The sequence below is a fragment of the Vipera berus genome (assembly GCF_964194415.1).
Source record: "Vipera berus genome assembly, chromosome: 2".
In the NCBI taxonomy this organism is placed as follows: domain Eukaryota; kingdom Metazoa; phylum Chordata; class Lepidosauria; order Squamata; family Viperidae; genus Vipera; species Vipera berus.
The window spans coordinates 147,361,478-147,375,766 of NC_138203.1; the positions used below are offsets into that span (position 1 = coordinate 147,361,478).

Consider the following 14,289-nt stretch of genomic DNA (forward strand, 5'->3'; position numbering starts at 1 on the left):
GCAACTGCTCATGTATTGCTTTTCTCTTTTAAGACATCCGTATTCAACATGGGTGGGAATGGAATGAAGAAAGGGGAAAACCTGCAGTTGGAAGGACTAGATGCTAGAAACATCGTTCCACCCCACCTTCCATATGCAAAGATGCAGAATGGCGTGCAGTGAATTCAAGTTAAAACTAAGACTCCTCCTTATAGGTAGTCTTCGACTTACAACCATTAGTTCAATGATCGTTCAAAGTTACAAAGGCATTGGAAAAAAGTGACTTACTGCTGGTCCTCGCACTTATGACCATTGCAGCATCCCCACATTAACGTGATCAAAATTCTGGTGTTTGGCAACTGGCAGGTATTCACAATGTTTGCAGGGCCCTGACCATGTGTGATGGCCGTTGTGACCTTACCAGCCAGCTTTCAAAAAGCACAGTCAATGGGGGAAACTGGATTCGCTTAATGGCTGCATGATTCACTTAATGACTACAGCAAAAAGGTCGTAAAATCGGTCGCAGCTCATTTAACAACTGCCTTCCTTAACAATGGAAATTCTGTTCCTAATTGTAGTTGTAAGTTGAGGATTACCTGTAAACAGTACTTTCATCTATGAATGTTCTCAGATTAAACTGCCTATCAGTAAGGGCAGAAATGGCTCCCCAATAAAATAAAGAGAATTATAATTTAACAGACTGCTGGACGAGGGCTGGGGAAACATCATTTCAAATCACCATTCAGTCATAAAGATCAACCTACACACCACCTCACAGTGAAGGAAAACATACCATGAGCTCCTTGGGAAAAAGGAAAAAGGGCAAATATAATTTAATTACAACAAGCTGATAGGCCCAAAACCATCCTTTACAATGAACTGTAATCTGCTCTGTCCAGTCGCTTATAATATATAAAGGTTTCAAACGCTAATCTTTTATTCACATGGGCAATAAATAAACCTGCAAGCATTTTGACAAAATAGAAGTTAGCAACAATTTAAGTTCTTTCCCTTTTAAACACTAAGCCAGAAACTGTTTCCTGTATTACAGTGCAAGGCTCTGCACAGGCTTTAACTGATTGGAATTGGCACATGACATGGTAACCTATGAGCAATATGGGATTCTGGGGCCTGAAACGGTCCTGAACAGCTGGTTTACTGGTGTTTTCCCTCTCACTGTGGCACAATCATAACACAACAGTGTTAGCCAGTGATTGCCTGAGAATACACTTAATTGTTTACATGGCACACTTTGGAATTATAGGCTCAATATGTTCTTGAAACCACCAAACATTTGGAAATGTACAAATGAAGCCCTAGGGGGCAGTATGACACTACTACTAAACTGTTTAGTCTCCTAAAGAAATATATATATAATATTGATTGAACTGAGGTGTCCTTTCTGTCCATCAAACATCAGCCCATAAAATCTGGGTTAAAGGTCTACCTTCCAATTCGTGAAAGCATCTCCACCAACCTGAAATATTAATGGAGGCCATCAGGCCAAGAAGCTTTCTCTACTGTTCTCTTATATTGCAGAGTGAAAACATAACCAATCCCTTACCAGTTAGGAGCTGCGTTGGGGAATTCCTTCTGGAGTTTATGTTACTGTGTGAACTGTATTTCTCCATCAAGGCCAGAAATTCTTTCCTGCAATAATTTTTTTTAAAAGTTGAAGGTGCGATACCTCATTTAATATCTCTTACAATGTGTTGACCCAAGACCTTTCAAGAAATACATGTTTAGCTTATTTGTCGTTGCTGAGCTAAATCCTGGGTTTTGCTTTGTGTCTTATGGAGCAGTTAACAAATATATATAACATACATTCACAACCTATGAAAAGCAGGAATAGCGGTATTAAAGATTAGGCAAAAGATAACCTAAATATATTTTCTGTCAAATATGAGATAGTTTCCATCATGTTTCAATTGCAGTGCAGCTAGGTTGCATAATTACAGTTGTGTGTGGCATGGAATATGAAGACCGATCCATTCTCAAAGATAGACTTGAAACAGCAAGATGTGCTTTTTTAATTTGCAAATTCCAACACAAAATTAGGCTTGCCAAGATGCCTATGCTTTCCCCATATTGATTTTTAAGGCTGATTAGTAACTTTCCCACATTCTCTTCTGTCTTTTCAAATCTGGAGATCTGCAACCATTCAATATATCAGTAGGGAATAGCAAAATGGACCAATTTCTCTGCCCACAAACAGGAAGATGTGCTATTTTAGCCAGGTTTATATTACGGTTTTCTCATAGATTTAACAAATCTGTGATCAGAATGATCAAACAGCCCAATTCTGGAAATCAGACTTGATTTTAAGTAGCAAATGCATCAATCTTTTCTAAAGGAAAGACACATTTTCCATAACTACTAGAAGCCTAGGGGGATACAGATGTAATCAGAAGGCCTCTTCTATAATACTCAGGCCACCATACTAACATCTGAAGATCTGCTCAGAAGTAAATCTGATTAAGTTCAATATGGTTTAGCCCGGGGTCCCCCCCCAATGGCCTGTTCAGAACCAGGCCGTGCAAGCAGCAGATGAGTTTGCGCACAGCTCCAACTTGCGTAAGCAGCTGGTGACTGGTATGCATGTGCACATGCAAAAGCTCCATTTGTGAGATTGCCTTGCGTGTGCTTACCCACCACTCATGAACCCTCTCCCCACCCAAACCACTGGTCCGTAAAGCCAGAAAGGCTGGGGACTGCTGGTTTAGTCTACCTCTTTAGGACAATAGAACAGAACAGAACAGAATGGAATAGAGCTAGAAGGGAACCATCTCAGACAAGTGACTGTCTAGCCTCTTTTTAAAAATCTCCAGTGATGGAGCGCCCATGATTTCTGGGGGCAAACTATTCCACTGGTTAAATGTCCTCACTGCACTCACTTGTTATTACTATAGTGAGGAGGATCATCCTGACTAAAATGGGCAGATGAAAAAAAGCCTCCAAGACCAGACAGGTGTAGGCTATATAACAATTTGCCAGTGTAAATTTAAAGAGAGTTGAACACACCTTAGTATGAGCCCAATAAAACAAAATTATAAATTAGCAAGAGGGAGTTCTAATTCTGTTCTGCACTGAGATCTGCTGGAATGCCTGAACTGATTACGAGTTTTAATTATTCAAGATGGTTACAGTAGTTAAAAAAAACAGGCCAGTATTTCTTAGCTAGAAGCAGATTAGGAATCTCCAATCTACAGAACGGAGAGAATAAAGCCATTTGTGTGTAATTGGCAGTTTACACAATGCCCAGAAACATAGTGTTATTTCCCATATTAGAGGAAATTAGCCATTTTTCTTTCAACTGTAGCCAATACTTCCTCACTGCAAATTGTTTGGAATCCAGAGTTTAAAAGGCAGAATGCTCCAACCACCATTAGGGGAAGAAACAAAATGTCTTTATTTCCAATGTTTACATTTTTAATTTTGTCTTTTGCTTCCTAAATGTCTCTAATTATTTCTTTGAACACAGTTCAAGATTTTACACATCCAGCAATTTTTCCCAATCTCTGAGAACATGTATTTGTGCATTTAGTTGTTCAGAGCTGCTTTCATGTACAAGCAGTTAGCCAGGTTTTAAAATCAGGCAAAGCCTTGCTTAGAAGAAAACTAGCTTAAAATCCTGCACAAATGTGGCTAAATCCCATTCCTATCCATATAAAGCCTTCCATATAGGAGCAGTTTCTCTAGCATTGGTAGCTAACCTGGTATGCACATTTTGCTTAGATAATATCTAGTTTGATCCCACAGGTATTAAAAACAAACAAATAAAAAAGCTAGCAAGCAAACAAGCTAGAGGTAACAACATATATACATTATACGTCCACACTAGCAGAATTGCAATACTAAAAAGGGAAATCAAATTTAGACAAATGCTGTAATTAGTGGCAATTTTCTCCATCTTTAAAATGTTCTCCAGAAATAATCCATTTACAACTCCCGGAATCCTTAGCTACAGTAGCTAGCTGGGAATATCAGTAGTGATATACTAGGCACATCTGAAAGGTACCAGATTGGGAAAAAAATGCTTTATGACAACTCTACAGGTGAAACTCAAAAAATTAGAATATCATGCAAAAGTTCATTTATTTCAGTAATGCAACTGAAAAGGGGAAACTAATATATGAGATAGACTCATTACATGCAAAGCAAGATAGTTCAAGCCGTGATTTGTCATAATTGTGATGATTATGGCGTACAGCTCATGAAAACCCCAAATCCACAATCTCAGAAAATTAGAATATTACATGCAATCAATAAAACAAGGAGTGTACATAGAACAATATCGGACCTCTGAAAAGTATAAGCATGCATATGTACTCAGTACTTGGTTTGGGCCCCTTTTGCAGCAATTACTGCCTCAATGCGGCGTGGCATGGAAGCTATCAGCCTGTGGCACTGCTGAGGTGTTATGGAAGACCAGGATGCTTCAATAGAGGCCTTCAGCTCTTCTGCATTGTTCGGTCTCATGTCTCTCATCTTTCTCTTGGCAATGCCCCGTAGATTCTCTATGGGGTTTAGGTCAGGCGAGTTTGCTGGCCAATCAAGCACAGTAATCCCACGGTCATTGAACCAGGGTTTGGTGCTTTTGGCAGTGTGGGCAGGTGCCAAGTCCTGCTGGAAAATGAAGTCAGCATCCCCATAAAGCTCATCTGTGGAAGGAAGCATGAAGTGCTCCAAAATCTCCTGGTAGGCAGCTGCGTTGACCCTGGACTTAATAAAGCACAGTGGACCAACACCAGCAGATGACATGGCTCCCCAAATCAACACAGACTGTGGAAACTTCACACTGGACTTCAAGCATCTTGCAGTGTGTGCCTCTCCATTCTTCCTCCAGACTCTGGGTCCTTGGTTTCCAAATGAGATGCAAAAGTTGCTCTCATCAGAAAAGAGGACTTTGGACCACTGAGCAACAGACCAGGTCTGTTTTTCTTTAGCCCAGGTAAGACACTTCTGACGTTGTTTGTTGTTCAGGAGCAGCTTGACAAGAGGAATATGATATTTGAAGCCCATGTCCAGGATCCGTCTGTGTGTGGTGGCTCTTGATGCACTGACTCCAGCCTCAGTCCACTCCTTGTGAAAGTCCCCAACACTTTTGAATGGCCTTTTCCTGACAATCCTCTCCAGGCTGCGGTCATCCCTGCTGCTTGTGCACCTTTTTCTTCCACACTTTTCCCTTCCACATAACTTTCTATTAATGTGCTTTGATACAGCACTTTGGGAATATCCAACTTCTTTTGCAATTACCTTTTGAGGCTTTCCCTCCTTATGGAGGGTGTCAATGATGGTTTTCTGCACAACTGTCAGGTCAGCAGTCTTCCCCATGATTGTGATTCCTACTGAACCAGACTGAAAGACCATTTAAAGGCTCAGGAACCCTTTGCAGGTGTTATGGCTTAATTAGCTGATTAGAGTGGGACACTTTGAGCCTAGAATATTGCACCTTTTCACAATATTCTAATTTACTGAGATTGTGGATCTGGGGTTTTCATGAGCTGTAAGCCATAATCATCACAATTATGACAAATCACGCCTTGAACCATCTTGCTTTGCATGTAATGAGTCTATCTCATATATTAGTTTCCCCTTTTAAGTTGCATTACTGAAATAAATGAACTTTTGCACGATATTCTAATTTTTCGAGTTTCACCTGTAGCTCATAAGATAGGGCTAACACTGAACCTGCTACAATCAGAAGATTACAAGTCTATAACACACAAATGAGGAAAACAAAGTTTCAGATTTCACTTTTGAAGAACAGATTGCAGGTATCATCTCCATACATTTATGATTCACATTTAGTTTCACTTCTCTGTTGATTTTGTCAGACAGCATTTATTAAAGCGGGAACAGATGCCATATTTATTTTTTATTCCAAATTTTCTCAAAAAGGTATAGGGACTGTGGTTTTTCTTCTTTAACCTGCAGAAAAACTTGAAAACTTTACATTTTTGCAGTGAGCTGAGAGAAGTTCCTACACTATTAAAGAAGCTCTAATGAAAGAGATTAAATAAAGAGGGATTTTTTTAAAGGTAAATGTATAATTTACCTTAAATCCTTAGTATAATTTTCTAGGACTTGGGGAAATTTAACATTTCTTACTTTGCATCTTCATCTCGGGCGATAAGCAAAGACACGTGATTGGTTACCGATGCCATCTGTAGTATGTAAACAGCTCTGTAAAATTAAAAATGAAGAGTTAAATGTACTGACTTTCTCCACTGAGGTGCTACAAAAGCACTACCATAATTCATTCTATCTGTTTTCTATGAGTTGAATGATTACATGTTCATTTTTTAAAACATTATTAATGTTGTCATAACAATGCCATGATTCATAATTCTAGAGATTAAAAATCCCAGACAGCCACACTTGTTAAAGCACCAGTGAAGGAACTTTGCATTCAAATTTAGTGAAGGGCTCTCCTTAAATGTCCTTTTTACAATCATAGCAATGGATACTGTGAAGACAGCATTCTTTTTTTGTCTTAAATTGACACAGAGCAGGCCAGTGACACTTTATCTTATTGTATGGCATCTTATCCATGAACACGTTAAAGAAGATGTTAAAGCAGTTGGAGGCAACTATTATTTCTTTCTACAGCTAATATAGCTTCTGTAGCTAATCTGAGCTAAAATACAAATAGGCAAATACAAATGCGAGCCATTCCAGTTGATGCTTATAATTATATGCTAGAACTTACCTTTCATTAGTTACACCACATAATTTTTGGCCATTCACTTCTAAAATCAAATCTCCAATACACAATTGATCTTGAAAAAAAAATCATGATAGTTAATTAGAAATCAGCTACATCAAGAAAACAAAATGTTTCATTTAGGGGAAAAAACCCTGTTCTCTCTCACACATACACACACACAAAACCCCCACCAAGAACAGAAAAATGTCAGAATTACTCCCGATATATTCAAGCAGTATGAAACAGCTACAAGATTAGTAATTAGCTATTTTCTAGCTATGCTAAGTGACATTTATTTATATCTTTCTATAGGACTTCATAATAACGACTTAAGGCACACTTTCATTTATCTTTTATGCCATTTTTAATGTTTTATTTATTTTACTATTTTTGTATGATGAACGTTATAGTTGGGGGTAACTTAACTATCATATGAATTTTACTATCAGACATATCTATTATGGCAAGGCGTCGCCGGAGGCAGCCATTCTTCGGCTGTCAGCCTCGCGGCTCCGTAGAGCCGCCGAAAACAGCGCTGATCAGCTGTTTCGGTGGCTCGGAAGCCCCCTCCTCGGGAGAAGAGGAGGGGGTGAGCGCCCAGGTAGGGGTAGAGCTCTCCGGGGCCGCCAGAACTTAAAGTTTTGGCGGCTGAAGGATTGAGCCCCCCCGAAGCCTGGACATGCTCCGGACTGCGAGGCGCCTCTGCTCCGGGTTTTTTGGAGCAGAACAGGGCGTTCGCAACCATCCCTGCTAGCAAGGAAGAACTTTTGAGAACGAGGACGCAGGCAGAGCGATGCAGGAGATTTTGGTGAAGATGGTGTTTTGATCTTTAACTCAATGGACTTTGCTGAGCTCGTAAGTGGAAGTGCGTAGCTAACAATAGTGGGTGAAAATGGCGGCTATATCTTCTAAAGTTCCTGCTCTGGTGCAGAAGTCTTCGTTGAAAACTTTATTGTCCCCTGCATCTGTATCTGCATCAGCTTTAACAGTAAAAGATTTGCAGAATCTGCTGCAAGAGACTATGGAAAAGCAAATGCAACAATTTGCTGAGATAATGGATAAAAGGTTGGAGGAGAAGTTAACAGAAAAACTAGCTAAGGTTATGGATGAAAAGATTACAGAGAAATTAACAGAACTGAGAGCAGATATTATATCTGCAATGCAAGGCATGGTTAAATGCATTGAGAATTTGGACGAAAGAGTGGAAGATCTTATTCAAAATATTAGACTGGAAGCAAAAATGACAGAAACTGAAAATGTGGTAGAGAAAATTGATTATGATTTGATCTCGACACAGTATTATCAGATGGAGTTTGCTTTAAGGATTAGAGGCCTAAAAGAAAATCCTAAGGAAAATTTGAAGAAAATGGTTTCTGAGGCTTTGGAAGGGGTGCTGAGACGACCAGCAGATGAAATAATGGAAGATATAGATAAAATTGTTCGTGTTAATTCTTGGATTGCAAGACAAAGGAAATTACCCAGAGATGTGGTGGTTTATTTTACAAAGAGAATGATTAGAAATGAAGTTATCCAAGCCTCCTATAATATTGATTTTGTAATTGCTGAGCAAAAAGTTCTGATTTTAAAAGAGATCCCTTCAAGAATTTTAAGAAAAAGGAAGGAATTTGCTTTTTGACACAAGAATTGAGACGACGTGATATCAAGTTTAGATGGCAGATACCAGTGGGTATGGTGGTGACCTATGAAGGTACGAGGCATTGTTTTACTACGGTGATTCAGGCACGTGATTTCTACAGTAATGTTTTAAAAGCAGCCCCCATACCATTTTTGGAATCTACAAAGAAAAAAGGTGAGAGAGAGTCTCAATGTTACAGAGAGAATCTACAAGATGCTGAAGGACTAATAAGGACAGATGAGAAAGTTACAGGAGTGGATCAAATTTCAGTACCACTGGAGGAGGCCAGAAATTGGAAGAGGCGTGCTGCTTCTAGACGAATGAACCAAGCCTGAAGATTTAGTCGCATAACTGCAGGAGATAATAATGTAATAAGGATTATGGGAATTGAAATTGTTAGAAGGACTAAATATTTGGGGATATACTTTTCACCCTTATAAAATAACTATGTAATATTTTATGTTGCTTTAGTTTTAAGATTATGAAAATTTAATTGGGAAGATTTGTAGTAGTGTTTATTGATATTCTGTAGGTTATGATTTGCTATTTGGTTGGTACGTATATTTACGGTGTGATAAGAAGGTGGATATTGTGTGCTAGGTATATACTTTGTGATATGCTCTGGTGCAATTTTGGGAAAAATTATAGATGAAAGTTAACTTGTAATATTTTTATGGGTAATAATGAAACAGGTAATAGAAAATATAAGAATGATGTGATTATATAAAAAATTTTAAGTCTGGAAAGTAATGTATGGTATTTTAAGTTGTATAATATATTAGGAGAAGGAAAGGTTGTATAAACTTGGTTTTAGTATGAATTTAAAGCCTAGTTGGAAAGAAGAATAGTTTTTAATAATTGATATAAATTGTTTTATCTGTGATTGTTTTTATTGGGTATTATTGATATTACTGTGGTGGATATTAAATGGACGTTGAATTTAATTATGGTAGTAAGATTTCTAGTAAAAAGGTAAAATTACCGACTACAGAAGAATGGACTGTAAAGTTTTTTTTTCAAGGATATGGTAAAGATCTTAGTGCACCTGAAAGATTATTTGCAACAGAGAGATACTACGGAACAAATATGGGACTAAAAAGTATTATTTTGTATTTGAATAATTATTGATATGATATATATATGTTTGGAGTTTATCTATATGAGTTAAAGTGTGATAGTTTAAATAGTTTAGGATTGTTTGCGTAAGTTAGATTATGATTCTTTGTATTTTTATACCCTGTATTCAGCTCTGGGAAGTGGGGGGGGAGGGGAAAGGGAGGGAGGGGTTGGGGAGGGGGAAGAGGGTGGGAGGGGAGGGGGTTGGGAGGGCTTTTTTTGTTAAAGATAAAATGTATTGTAAAACTTTTTAATAAAAAAATATATATCTTGATCCCATGTTATTGCCCTGAATTAGCGAACTAAGTATTAATAGCTGCATTTCTATGACTTAGTCATTTATTCTCCACTAGTAGACCTATCTTGTGCACCAGCAACATATGATCAACAATGTTCTACTTAAAGAGGGAACTGAGAGTTTTGAAATCAGCTGATATATAAGAGGTTGGAAAGTGAATAAAAAGCTGTATTTGCATTTCAAGTGAAGAGGAAAGTTAAAAAAAAAAAGTAAAACCAAACATATCCATGGTAATCTAACAGGCTTTGGAGCCTCCATGGATAGAGATGGCAGGGAGAGGCTACTTATTCCACCTTTTGTGTCCTTTGTCTATATTACGAGAAGTAAAACAGGGACAGAGAAGATGGGCTTAGAGAAGTTTTTCCCCTCTATTTGGCCAGCACAGCAGATAAGCACCCCACGGCTAGTTGGAGCTAAAAAGCAACTTCTTCAAATCTCCTGGCTGGTTTATTGTGTGTGTGATCCAGAGAGAAGTTGAAAGCCTGATTAAATCAGGTATATAGTGCGACTAAAATTCTCTCACTTGAATCTAATGGATGAAATCCAAAGACTTTTTTTTTCCAAAGGAAAGAATTATTTCCACGAGTGCAACTATGGATATAGTGACCTCAGCCTCTCCTGTGTAATCTCCTTCTACTCTAAAAGGTTGGAATTTCTAGAACAGAATGAGGATGTTCTGTAGGGGAAGGAAAAAGAAGATGGTCTGGAAGTGTGGCTCTTTAATAAAAAAAATCAATATATGGATTGTTACAGCTTTTTTTTAAAGCAGTATTGCCACCAGTGAAGATCACAAGTAATTATTTACTATCTGTAGCTGCTATCGTCTTGGGTAATATCTCCTTTATGAAAATTCCATATTCTTCTTTGGATCGAACTTGACGGCCTCCAATAATTTTAATGCCTGTTGAGCAATTAAAACAAACACGAAATAGGTTATTTTCTTATTTTCCCCACTGTGATAAACATACCATGGTAATTACTAAATAACTATATACATTACAAATCCAATCTACATCAGAGTGGACCACCTGCCCTAAACAGTGTAGCAATACGCCAACTTTATTAGAGTAAATTGAATGCATAATTACCTAATCCATTTTGACAGTCTGAAAACACAACACGATGTATAACTCGTTGAGTTCCATGTGAGCCTACAAAGGTCCTTTGAAATAGAGAAGAGAAGGTTGATTTCAGAATGGTTGCAACCTATGAAATACTTTTTTTAAAAAAATTGAAACATGGAACCTATTGTGTCAGTTCCAAGGTAATAAAAGCAGGTATCTTTAAAAATGGTGATGAAAAATTGATTGAGCTCATTTGCTTCCTCCCATCGTTTCCTTCCACCATTTAGAGCAGGGCTTTTCAACCAGTGGTACAGGTACCACCTGTGGTACATTGGCACCTAGCAGGTGGTACCCGACCATCCTAGAAAAGTGGTAGCACGGGAGGGGAATGAGCTGGTGGCAGCACCGCACAAGCCTAAGCGAGAGATGGCTGGAGCTGCAGGACTGTCAGGGCTTAATGCAAGCGCCAAGATCAGCGCAGGACTCCAGCTGGAACTCAGCACTGATCCTGGTGCTTCTGCTGAGCCAGAAGAAATGCTGATCAGCTGGAATGTTGCAGCATCTCCAGGGTCTTGTGATTTACATTCAGATGCTTGGCAACTGATTCATATTTATGATCAGTATCCCAGAGTCATATGTAGTGACCAAAACCTACTGCAACACTACACTATCACCTGTAGTCATTAAATGAGACATCATGTGACTGTGACTTGCAATTTTACTGCCAGCTTCTCCGTTGACTCTACTTGTCAGAAGCCAGTTGTGAAGTGTACAAATGGCGACTACATGACTGTGGAATGCTGCAAATATCATCAATGCCTGTGGGTTGGAAAGTGTCTGAATCTCAGTCACATGATCATGGGGATGTTGTGACAGTTGTAGTGAAAGGACTAGTTATAAAGTTACTTTTTCAGCAACATTGTAACTTCAAACAGTCACCAAATAGGGCAGTCATTAAGTTATTTATTCTACAATAAAAGAATACAGTATAATGCAATTTGAAATAAGCAACAAGGTAAGAAGCAGATACTGTAAAAAAAAAGTTAGATTATGGTCACGGTATCCTGGAATTTTCCCCACATTCTTTGTAACCAAAGAAATGTGATACATTTCCTTAGGACGAGAAGCCATCCTGGAAACAGTGAGGGAACGGCCCCTGTTGCTTTGGCCCCGGCCGGCCGGGAGCCAATGTACAATTTCATGGTGGCCATCTATGCTGAAGCGCATTCAGCCTTAGCTCCACAAGGCCGTGTGGAAACAGCGAGGGACCAGCCCCTGCCGTGTTGGCCCCACCCCCTGGGCACGCACTGGATAAGTATCACCCTTTGTGAGGAATAAAGATATGCACCATCGCCTGGAAGTGGCCAGCACATGGCCCTGCCTACTTTGGGCAGGCTAGGAGCTGGGCAGCGTTGCGCTTCTCTTCAGATTCATGCCACCTAGCTCAGTCTCTCGGCACTGTGAGGGGAGCGCCTTGCTGTCTGCGAAAACCAGGCAGGCTGGGAGCTAGGCAGCATTGCGCAGGTAACATTGACTCATGCTGCTTATGGCATTCCCTCCCCCAGAGCCCACCAAGCCGGATATGTGAAGTAGGTGAGGGTCATGTGCTGGCCACTTCCAGGCGATGGTGCATTTCTTCATTCCTCACGAAGGATGACACTTCCCCAGCTGTGTTTCTTGCCTGTTTCTTGCCCTCATCTCAAATATTTTCCCACCACTCGAAGGAAGGAAGGAAGGAAGGAAGGAAGGAAGGAAGGAAGGAAGGAAGGAAGGAAGGAAGGAAGGAGAGGGAGGGTCTGAGGGAAGTCCTGCCTTAGTCCTTCCCTGCTGCCCTTTCACCATCCCCTTGCCCCCCCCTCCTGGCCTATCTTGGGGGGTCCCCCATCCTATTGCTAAGGAAGCTTTGGATACAAAGCCAGGTCTCCTCACATGGAGAGGGAGTGGGCCCCCCTCTTGACTTTGCCCTCATACCCATCATGAGCAACCTGGCTAAGGAGAGCAAGCACAGCAGCAGCAGCCTTGAGGAGGAGGTAAGTGCAGCTGGGCGCCCCTTTGGGGAAGTGGAGCTGGGCTTAGTGCCGCGGGTGCTTGAGGGCTGGGCATTTGACCTCTGCACCACCATCCATCCCCCCCACATGGCCTGAGAGGAACAGTGAGGCTCCTCCAGTGGACCATGCCTTGGCACTTGCCCTGGTCCCATCTCCTTCTGCCAGAGACCCTCAGTTCTGTCCCACTCCTGCCCAGGCCCCCATAGGCATCCTTGACACGAACGATGTAGAGCTGGCCATGCCCACCCAGTGGGCCACACGCACTCCGGCCGCGCCCACCCTGGCCACCCCCGCGAGGGCAACCACAATGCTGATGCGGCCCTCAATGAAATTGAGTTTGACACCCCTGCCTTAGGTCATGGTCACCTTGGCAGCACCCTCCTAGTGACGAAAAGTAAGTAAACAGGCAGCATATACCATAAATGTAAAAGGACACTCTTGTGTATTTCTGATCTACACTGTCAGCTACCTGTCATCACACTGATCTGTAAACATGCTATGTAGTGCACAGATGCCACTTTTGTCTTCTCTATAACCTTCCAGATTTAAGTTAGAAAGATAGGAAGATTAATAATCTTGGACTGTTGCTAAAAAAATTTGTAAAAAACATGAGATTTTAATAAACAGTGGAAGTAAAAAGCGGAGAAAGAACACAAATGCACATTGTAGTTACTGGTACGATCTGCTTATCTAGCAACATTTTATTTGCTATATATAAAAAAACAGTCTCCCCTCAATAAACTAGGTTGCTCTAAAGGCACCTACTGCATAATATTAGTAACAGCAATAATTTAGTACAGCTGACTGGATGTCAGCCTTCAATGCATTCTCCAATCTTTGTAACATACTGAAGAAACACCTAACAGCTAAACCTACTACAAAAAGAGCCCAAGTGGGTAGACATCACTGGTTTGATCCTGATTGCCAGCGACTGAAAAATTAATTGAAGGCAGCCATGAGGCTTGCCCAGAGGAATCCTACTGCCCATATACAAGCTAAGATGCTGCACACAAGAAGGGAATATAAAAAACCTATAACATTAAAGAAAAAACGTTTTGCCATTTCAATCTGGTCAGAACTTGAGTTGGCTGCCAGAAGTCATAACTCAGTATTATTTTGGCACTCTGTAGCAGGTATCCTGAAGGAACGGAGATTTGCATTTGACATACCAATCTCTGCTGCGGACTGGGAGAATTATTATCAGTGCTTGTTCGCCCCCACCGAACCGGTAAAGAAATTATTTTTAAACAGTGATTTGGTAAATCCTAGAACTCTCCCCCCTTGGCCACCAGTCTCAGAAAAGGAGATACAGTCCATCATTAAAAGCTTAAAGAGCAATAAAGCCCCAGGCGAGGATTTTTTACCAGCAGAATTATTTAAGAAATTTCCCAACTGGTGGGGCCCTGCATTAGCGGGTCTTTTTACACACATAAATAACA

At 40.3% G+C, this 14,289-nt stretch overlaps 1 protein-coding gene across 1 annotated transcript in view; it reads right to left on the reverse strand.

Annotated features, from left to right (window-relative positions):
- The window catches only part of STXBP4 (syntaxin binding protein 4), a gene marked incomplete at its 5' end in the record, with an annotated part of 127,607 nt that overhangs the window by 106,867 nt on the left and 6,451 nt on the right, over window positions 1-14,289 (reverse strand). Inside the window, 5 exons of the mRNA XM_081317266.1 lie at window positions 1,544-1,629; window positions 6,091-6,165; window positions 6,692-6,761; window positions 10,544-10,639; window positions 10,827-10,900. Of these exons, the coding sequence (XP_081173392.1) occupies window positions 1,544-1,629; window positions 6,091-6,165; window positions 6,692-6,761; window positions 10,544-10,639; window positions 10,827-10,900 (401 nt within the window). The remainder of the gene's footprint in view (window positions 1-1,543; window positions 1,630-6,090; window positions 6,166-6,691; window positions 6,762-10,543; window positions 10,640-10,826; window positions 10,901-14,289) is intronic.